This window comes from Lactuca serriola, chromosome 9 (genome assembly GCF_051521515.1).
Source record: "Lactuca serriola cultivar US96UC23 chromosome 9, Lser_US96UC23_V15, whole genome shotgun sequence".
In the NCBI taxonomy this organism is placed as follows: Eukaryota; Viridiplantae; Streptophyta; class Magnoliopsida; order Asterales; family Asteraceae; genus Lactuca; species Lactuca serriola.
In genome coordinates, this window is record NC_136416.1 from 8520607 (window position 1) to 8530865 (window position 10259).

At 35.1% G+C, this 10259-nt stretch overlaps 1 protein-coding gene across 1 annotated transcript; it reads right to left on the minus strand.

The window, feature by feature from the left end:
- Window positions 1–724: 724 nt before the first annotated feature.
- Window positions 725–2265, minus strand: LOC145073550 (late embryogenesis abundant protein D-34-like). The gene is made up of 3 exons (XM_079020093.1): window positions 1735–2265; window positions 1188–1475; window positions 725–1037 (listed from the first exon to the last, which is right to left on the minus strand). Exons 1-3 carry the CDS (start codon window positions 2053–2055, stop codon window positions 879–881), a joined length of 768 nt encoding a protein of 255 aa, XP_078876219.1. The 5' UTR covers window positions 2056–2265; the 3' UTR covers window positions 725–878.
- Between the last annotated feature and the right edge of the window lie 7994 nt (window positions 2266–10259).

The following is a 10259-nucleotide window of genomic DNA, read 5'->3' on the forward strand; positions in this document are numbered from 1 at the left end:
TTTTAGACTTTGGTTTTTATTTTACAAACCAAAACCAATCGTAAACGCAAAATAATAATTCGGTGTAGCTGAAAACCAAATAAAAAATCCGAATCAAATAATTTGATCTAAATTGTATAATTAAACGATTTGAGTCTATTCTATCCAGATAATAAACAAGAATAGGTACAATGTGCTTTTCTAGCATTCACGGATATTGAAAAGTTTGCAAAAATTACCATAAGTCCAAAGTAAGGCTCTTAGTGAGGAGGGAGTCATGGCGGTCGGGGAATATCAAATAATCCTTTTGTATTGATCCAACTGTATGGAGCTTCATAAAATATTTGAGGTGGAGGTGACTTTAAAGTTTAAAGTGCACCGCGTCTTCTTCATCTAATAGCTTTAACCATCAACCATACTTTCTTAGTTGTGGATTAGTGGTTGAGATTCCATTGATGCTTCTTCATCTAATGGCTTTAACATCGAAACAAATTAAATTGGCCAAACAAAAATATATAACCACTCCAAAAACAATATTTAAATTTAAGCCCCAAAAGTACCAAAATATAAAATCTCTCTTATAATTACACTCAATATCCACCCTTGCCAAAGTAATATTGACCAACTAATATTTTTAGTATTACTAATGAGGAGTAATGTTTGAATAAATCTATTCAAACGTCAAAAAGATAACCAAATCAATGAAACTAATAAACATTGATGAATCAAAATTACCAATTAGAAATGAAAAAGAAAACATCTCTTTTATTTATATAATAACTATCACAATCACAAAACACTTTCTATTTATACCTTTACCATTTCTACATCTAAACACATCCTCATTTCAGTCATACGTCTTTCTGTTTATATCTCAGCGCCATATCTACATCCCCACTTCATTTCTGTTGGTTGATCTTTGCCGCCGCATCTACCGCCGAAGCTACACCACCAGGATAAGTCGCCAAATCCGGTTTGTTACGTATCTCCGCCGCTATCACCCCTTCGGCATCCACCCTTGTTGCCGGCTTGTCTTTCGGCAGCAGTGATGTCGCATCCTGCACCCTCAAACATCAGTCTAATACTCGGAAATATAAAACAATATCAACTAAACAGAATTAAAATAAGCTAAAGAATTGAGCTTTCAAAAATTGTTGGAAAAAAATCATACAAAACTTAATTTATTTGCAATCAAATTAAGAACTTGCCGCCACGACATCTTTAAGCTTAGCTTTGTCCTCCTCTCGCATGGTTCTAACATTCTGGGCGGCGGCTGCCTGAGCTTTCGCAGCTACACCTCCCGGAACCGCCTGCATACGTCCGGTTGCTCTGAATTCAGCTGCCTGTATCGCCGCTGCATCACCCTCGTCCACCGGTTTTCCACCTGCTGACAACGCACTTGCCTCCAACGCTTCTCCTACTGTAATTGCGTCATCGCCTAAGTTCGCCGGAGCCAGAGAAGAAGCCAAGTTCGTTCGGACATACTGTCCCAGAACCTGTGAAAATTTACAACTCTGATAAACAAATCTCCGGCAAAGAGTAAAGCGCATTAATCGTATATAATTAAGACAGATATAGAGCCAGGGAGGGATGCGATATGTTCTTTGAGTTTCTATAGGTAACGGATGTTTTTGCAAAAGTTTAGCATAAAAACGTCTCTTAAAGGATAAATATAGCGGATATTTAAATTCCGTTATATCTTCGTAGATTCCCTGGTTCCGCTACTTGATTAGAAATGAGATTGATGAAAGTTGCCTCTCCACCGACGGACTCGGTCACGATTCGGTGCCCGGCGTATTCGGTGTCGGAGATGGCGATGCCCGGGTCACTAAAATCGTAGAGGCCAACAAGGCCGCGGTTGTTGTTGACGGCGGCGGACGACTGCATGACGGCAGCTGGACCGCCTTTCTGAGTCTCCCCAAGAACCAAGTTCTCGGCGGCTTGCATGTCGGCTGCATCTTGTGGAGTGATGGGTTTTTTGGCCAACTCGCCGGAGATGTTGAAGACGTCGCCGTACTTGATGGGCTCTTGTGGCTCTTCTTGAGATTGTGGTCGCTGTGGTTGTTCCTGACTCATTGTCGCCGTGAACGGAGGTGGTACGGTGGTTGATTGGGTGGTACTTCGGAGACGGCCAGTGTTCTTATTGCAAACTCAGAAGCAGACAAATGACACGTGAAAGACTCCATGATCCGCCATGTCAGCTTTAATATGTTGGTTGCTACGTGAGACTACAGATTGCCATGTGTCGGTCTATAGTACACGTGGCTCAAACTGGCTTTTCTTGTAAATCAGATTGAGTACCAATGCTACACCTCATTTTTAAAACATTGCCAGATAATTGTTAGGCTCTCCGGAGTGATAAGGAGAAGACGCGTAGGAGACTGACGTGTCCGTCCCCAAGACGTGTCAACACCGTCTTCATCTTCGGTGGGTTGATTGTGGCGTCCTTACGAAGACGAGATAAGACGCTTGGTCTGATTAGTTATTCCTTTGACCGTTACTGTGACTGCTTGATGCATTAAAAAAACTAATTATTTAATTACTAGAACTTTCTCCATATAAAACACTCCTTTTTCAACACAAACACGCATATTCACCAAAAAATATTCCTCGTCACATATTGTTATGGATCCAAATAAAAAAATACACCACCCATCCGAACACTCCAAATGATCCGTTATCGAATCTTAGCTCTATTCATCAATCTTCCACATCACCCACATTACCATCAACAACAACAATCACCACAATTCTTTCAACCTCAATTTCAAGTCTTTTAATAACAACCTTCTTCGCAATTTCAACCTCAAACTTCCCAATGTCAACAAACTTCACAACCATCTCAAGTTTTATTATCTCAATCTCAACCTATAAACCTAGACAATGACGACGACGATGAACGGGTTGAAGAAACACAACCAAGTTGTAGAAGTCAAAAAAATCAAAAGATCCAAGGATGCAAACGTCAAACTCAAATACTTGGCTGTGGTGCTTTCGCATACGACCCACGTTCGTGGTAACTAATACAGACCCAAAGATTTAATCATGTACGGTGAACGTCTATGAACATAATTTAAGTGAGTTTTATTATTTATTTTCATTTATTTTGGTTTTTTTTATTGTTTTTATTTTTCGTTTTATTGTTTTTATTTTTCGTTAAAAAATCAATTTTTTAAAAAATAGATATATGTTCGTTTTTAACGTTTTTTTTTAGTTTTTTTGTTTTATTTTTTATTTTAATTTATTGTTTTTTAAATTATTATTATTATTTTAATATATTTACTACATACTTGAAGATACTAGTGTTTTTCTTTATTTATTTTTTATTTTTTAAACTAAATATCGGTTTGAGTTTTTAATGTTTAACAATTATAAAATTTCAAATAGAATATTAAAGACCACAATATTTTTCGTTCATACTTTTTTTGAATCATATTATATAAAATTTTGAATCAAATTAATTTGAATCGGAGTATTTTGAATCAAATTTGTTGATACATGGAAGTGACCCTCGACAACTATGAAGTGTATTGAAGGACTGAAGACTTGTTTTGTTGGTTGCGGTAGTGCTCATGTTTTTGGATCAGTTGCAAAGAGTTTTGAAGATCAATACTGAAGACTTAGAATACCATAGCGAAGGATACTGACCCGAAGAAGACTATGCTTTGTCTTGTTGTATGTCAAAATGTCAAAAAAGTAATGTTCAACTTTTCTATCATTATGTGTTAGATGAGTTTTGTCGGTCCAAGTGTGGCAAGCATGGCCTCTTGACTTAGGAGTATTCTATTGTTTATCATTGTAACACCCTTGATCCATGTATTTTCCATTTATACCCGTATTATGAAATTTATTTGCAAATTAGTTCCTTAGCTCCTTAAGTGAAAAACGCGTGTGTGCCTAGTACGTTGGGCGTACTTCAGCTTACGTCAAGTGTAAGTGGTTAACGGTCAAACCCTAATGTTTAGGGTTTGAGACCTATTTAAACATCATTATCTCTTCAAGACCTCTTCCCTCATCAACCTCCATCTCCCAAATCGGCCCTTGCCATATAACGCCCGTAGATCAGGGCTAGTCAATTTAGAGACGATAAGCGTCAAAAATGACTTTTTGATAGAAGATTATTTAGAATGAATAATCTTAACTAAGTTGTAGTATATGTTACAAGGATTCCGTACATATAAAGAACGCCGAAATCCGAGTTATAACAAAGAAGTTATGACCTGTCGAAGTTTCGCGACAGCACCGGCACGACACAACGCGACATAAAAAGTGAATTTACGTTAGAGCAATATTTAGCCTTAGCAATCTAAATGAAAGTCGTAGAATATGTTAAACCGTGAGCGTGCATAAAAAGAACGTCCAAATCTGACTTCGTATGAGGAAGTTATGATTTTTCTAAGTTTCGACTTAGCGATATGCAACTCGAATACTCGATTTGAGATCGAGCGGTTTTTAGCCGAAACAATCTAAACAAGAATCGAAGATCTCGTTAATTGTAGTGAAACGATAAAAAGATAGGCGAAAACGGACGTTGGATGAAGAAGTTATGAATTTGTAACGGAGTTTTCCTGTCCCAGCCTACTAAAATAATATAATAAAAATAAAGTCAAAATTAGCCGACGGAGTCTAAACGAAAGTTGTAGAGCGTAGTCTCACCTACGCGTGGATATAAAGAATATCGAAAACAGAGTTCGTATGAGGAAGATATGAATTTTTGAAGTTTATTAAATATTTTCAATATTAAATTTAATTATAAATTTTCGATATTATCTAGGGGGGGGGGAGTCACCGGGCTTATCCAGGTTACGCCCAACGTAACCTAAGATTACGCCCAGCGTAATTCGAAGTTTCAGCCCCTATAAAAGAAAGTCGAGTGCAGCCGATTCATTTGCTCATTTATCTTCTTTCTCTCGCGTTTTTGCATCGTTTTTCGTGCAAGAAATATCCCGAAGCCCCGGTATCATTCCCGAGCCCCGAAGCAAGTCCCGAGGCCTCGAAGATCCCGAGAAGTACGATTCCCGATTCGAAGCTCTTCCCACGAGAAGCCGATTTTTGTGAAGATCTTCCAGATCTATCGAAGAATACTACTTTTACAAGCTGTAGTGTTGTCCGATCATCTTCTGATCAAGTGAGTGTATAGTTACTTTCTTCTAACACATAAATATAAAGTATTAGCTATGAAATACATGCTATGTGTTATATATTATTTGTCCATTTGAGATGGGCTTGGAATTGATGTTTTTATATGGGTGTTAAATGATTTAAACCATATATGTAATTTATATATACAAATATGTTGGGTAGAACATGGGTAGATGAAATAATTGATGTGTGTTGAAAGAATGTGATAAGAGATAGGTGAGGATATAATGGTGATGATAATTAGGTGATGATAGATAGGTGATGAATTACGAGTCCAGACGATGTCGTGGCTACGTATTCATGCGATGATAGTCTATCCCTTATTATGAATTACGAGTCCAGACGATGTTGTGGCTGCGTATTCATGCGATGATAGTCTAACCCTTATTATGATTTACGAGTCCAGGTGATGTTGTGGCTATGTAATTCATGCGATGATACCCTAACCCTTACTAGTCACATATTGAGGGAGTGATCCCCGAATTAGTATTGTCTATATGATGCAGGCGATGATCCTTAGGAAAAGTTCTTAGGAACAAACATATAAGGAAATAAGATGTAAGGACATGAGAGGTAAACATGACATAGGAGATGACCCTTAGGATAATATCTTTTGGGAAGATTAAACGATGATAATGGGGATGGGTAATTGGGTTGATTGTTTGATAATGGAATATAATAAATGTATTATTGTGGGTTGAAAACCCTATATGCTCACCAGGCTCCCAAACTTGACCCACTCAGTTTTCTTTGCATTACAGGTAATGGCACAAGGGTATAAGTTGGTGGACTTGACGAGAGATTTTGGATTATAGATCAGTAGTTATAAATAACTATTGTAAGGTTTATTTTATATTGTTTATGCTTTTGGTCTGCATCGAACATGACATCCCGAGGTTTTATTATTTAATGAAAATACATTTTCTTTGAGAAATATTTTGATAAAATTTTTATCATATTTTATTTTGGGAACAAATTCGGCTACTCTTTTAATCAAAAGATTACTCTGATTTTATAAAACAAAGCATAAACAAATCGGTCTTTTCTGACCGTGAAATTGGGGATGTCACATGCAACCCTAATCCATTGTGTGAGCATTTTAAGCTTGAAAGTGTGCTTTTGGTGATCTCGAAGGAAGAAGAAAGACGTGGAATCAACTTAGAAAGCTCAATGCATCTTGGATCCAGAAGTATCTTGCCCTCAAGCATCATTTAAAGGTATAAAGTTCGGATCTTGATGCATGTTTGCTTTGGATCTTGCTAGTTCTTAGCTTTTTATGCTTTTAGTCCCATAATCTTGGTGTTCATGAGTATGACTTACTCTAACCCATAAGGGATGTCCGTCCAGACGTTTTTTGGTACTTAGAACAATAAAAATGTGATCTTGATCCCTTTCCTTTCTTCATGCATGGGATATGAGGTTTTGGTCTGTGTATTAAGTTAGGGTTTAGTTGTTGGACCCTTTTTAGCCTCGAAAAGTCATAAAGTTGTAAACTTTATAACTTAGAATGTTATTTGGAACTAAATCTGATTTTTGGACGTGGTGTCTTAATAGAATAAGCACTTAATAGAGAAAAAAGAGGTCAACCGAATATGATGAGCGTACCTAGTGGTACGCTGCACGTACCTGGTAGGAACCCTGTAATCGGACCAAGGGTGTACTACGTTGGGCGTAGTGGCTGAGTACGCCAAGCGTACTCAGTCTAAGTTGACTCGTCGACTTTTTGAATTTTGACATTTGACCAGGATTTTGACCAAGTTTGACTTAGGGGTATTTTGAGTTGTAGTTTGAGTTAGGTCATTGTTTTTTGTATAGGTGACATGTAGAGTTGACATTTGGAGTAACGTTCTTTTTTGCTATTTTTTCAGACTGTGAGGTGAGTTTCCTCACTGTACTCGTGGGTCGAAGGCACCAACGTCGGTCCATTCGGGTTCATATCCTGATATATAGGATGTTGCTATTTTGTAGTGATCTGTTAGATCTGTATGATTATCTGTTTGCTGGTCATATATTTATCTGTTGTATATGTCGACATAGTGCGGTTGGGTTGAGACAATATTGCTTTGTGCGAAAGCCAACAAACCTAGGAGCAAGCCAAACATAAATTGTGGGTCAGAAAGGAAAGCGAGACTTATGTTGTATGCTCGGGAGCAATCCAAACATGAGCTGTGGGCTAGGAAGGAAAGTCAGACTCATGTTGTGGGCTTAAGGGTAATCCAGCCCGATGGTTGTGGGCCTAATATGTATGTTGTTATATGTGTGTGTGGTGGTATTTTGGGGAACTCGCTAAACTTTGACTTATAGTTTAATTTTTATGTTTCAGATACTTTAGATGATCTGGGAAAAGCAAAAGTGTGATCGTACACATCCTTTAGTGACATGTTTTGAAGGAGTTATGATACATTGATTTTGGAACATTTGTATTTGATCTTTGGTGCTTATGATTTGCAGATTTGGGATGATTGAAAAACAATGATTTTTCTTTAATTAAAAATGAAAAATTTTATTGTGATTTTGAGATAGTACAAGTTGATGTCAGAGTCCTGATTTGAAAGAATTTGATGAGAATTTGTGTGAATCCATATTCAAACTAGGGATTGTAAAAGTTTTCAAAATAAAAAATTCCAAAATTGTTTTTAGTTTTATTTTTTTTTTATTATTTTTTTTTTTTGGATCTGTAAAAGTTTTCGACTGCTACTATTTTCATCAAAGATAAAATATTAAATGCAATGACTCGTTTCATCATGATCCAAGCAAGCTGCCAGCATGGCATTCCAAGAGACAATCACCCGAAAGTCACCTACACCATCACATACGCTCTTGGCATCTTTGATTGACCCACACCCTTGGAGTAAGCACTAATTGTAGCATTAAGTATAGAGTATAGATCTTGCTATAAGATACCAAAACCATACCATTATTTATGATTAAAAATAGTGGACCTACATTATCAGCTCATACAAGTCAAGGGCTCAAGGCTATTGATTTTAATTGGTAAAAGTACGTTTGGTTTAAACACAAAAAAACAAAAAGCCTTTGGTCATGTTTTAAAGAAATAATTAAATATCTTTTTAGTTTTTTCTTTGAAATACGAGTGTTTTAAAATATCATTTATTTTATTAAATGTGATATTAAAATAGGTAGGAGATAAATTATAAAGATATTTAATTTCTCTTTTTAAATTAACACAATCATAAAAAAGAAAAATATTTTGGTAAACAAAACAAGTTTTAAATTATAGTGGTTTTTATAATTATTCAAAGTTTCATATGATAAATCACATATGATTTTAGAAAAAATATATCAATAGTTCAATTAAAAAAGTATCATTCCGATGGTTAAACCAATTTTTTGCCTTTTATTACCGGTATATTTCTGAAATTATATGTAAAAAGGGAGATTATAATTTTAAAGAAAAGTTAACATGTCAATTTGATATATCTTTCATATACCTACAAATTAATTATGACATTTGACTTATCATTTAGTTTTTTTATTGATAAGATATTTAAAATGTATGATAATGAATAAGAAACGTGGATCCATTAATATGTGTTTTTTTTCCTATCTATTATTCAAAAATCAAAATGTCTAAGTGTTTATTTTTTAGTAGGAAATTTTCTTACAACTTATTACATACTCTTTCAAATCTTATTAATTTGAACATAATAATCAAAGTATCATAAGCATGGTTAATTTTTATCCAAAACCCATTATCGAAATTTCAAGTTGCAATAATATATACATAAAAACACATTCAAACACCTCAACAAAACACAATACAGATGGCCCCACACCCAATAACCATTCGCTATGTTTAGGGTGCTATGTGACAAAAGGAAAAACCCACACCATCCACCATTTTATTTCACAATTTTGGTCAAATTTTAGGTAAATTTCAATGGTGGTAGGACGCACACAATCAAGAATCTTTCTTTGTGGTTCTAAAAGAAGGAAAAAGTTAAAAGCTTTTCTCAAGGTAACTTAACAACACCAACATTTCAAGTTTAAAACCAAAAGTAACCAAAACTCCATGTGCATCTAACAAAGTGGTGACCAAAAGATGGAGGGTGCCCTACATCCAATCATCAATAAAAGTTCAACAAGATAACCAGTATTCTATTTTCAACTTTAACAAATTCTATCCTCCTCCTTTTAGCCCTTTAAATTTCTGAATATTTACCAATTCGCCACTCAAGCATACACAAATAAGGTCCGTATACTAGCACAAATAAATATTTTTTAAGGCGGGTGATTTAATTAAACACAAACATGGGTACTCATGATGCTGGAAAAAAAAGATATTTTGTGTTTCTTGGGGTAAAGAAACTAGAAAACGGGAAATTATTAGGTTAGTATTAATGCAATAAATAGCAATGTACTTTTATTTATTCGTGTATTTTTATATCCTTTTGTTATAGCATTATATTTTTAATTTCTTTTCTTATTTCATGCATTTAACCTAACCTTTAAATTGCTATGGTTGTAGCAATCAGGGGCTTATAAGTACCCATTGCATTAACAAAGCAGGGTTGAGGCCAAAGCAAACCACATATACAAATTAGAGACAAAAATGGAAGCAAAATTGTACTTTTGCTTAGAATTTTCTAATTTTTTGGAGGTTAAATAATCATTTGATAGTAGCCACAACAAAATTGATTAGAGTAAAATAATATATATACCCTTATTCTATTTATTACTTTCTCATATAGCTACAACTTTCCAAATACCTAACACTGTGTCACTATCAAAAGGTGATGATTACAAACCTAAGTAGCAAAGGCTTGTTCTATTAGAGCTAATTATCTGATTCTGAATCTTCAATACCACCTGATCACTTTTAAGACTGAGCATTATGCACCAAATTGACTAGATTTTGATTGCTTTTTTGTATGATTGACAATGATTCTATCAATGTCAATAAGCTCCCAAATAAGATCATTATCATGAAAGAAACCATAAAGTAGCACCTAATGGATTAAAATTAATAAAAAAGACTTGAAAACCCAATGGAGAAGAAGATGATATCATCATAAGTAACAGAAGTATTCAGAAACATATAGCTTGAGGATCAGAAATCAGCAATTTCATCACATTTGACTCAAGAAACATAATAATAACTAGGTAAAATATTTCGA

Bases quoted from the DNA above. Each gene is read 5' to 3' on its own strand.
- LOC145073550 (XM_079020093.1), bottom strand. From the start codon at position 2,055: ATGAGTCAGGAACAACCACAGCGACCACAATCTCAAGAAGAGCCACAA. The intron at 1,476-1,734 runs GCAACTTTCATC...AAATTTTCACAG, and splicing joins CCGAGTCCGTCGGTGGAGAG to GTTCTGGGACAGTATGTCCG. The intron at 1,038-1,187 runs GCAAGTTCTTAA...TTGAGGGTGCAG, and splicing joins AGCTTAAAGATGTCGTGGCG to GATGCGACATCACTGCTGCC.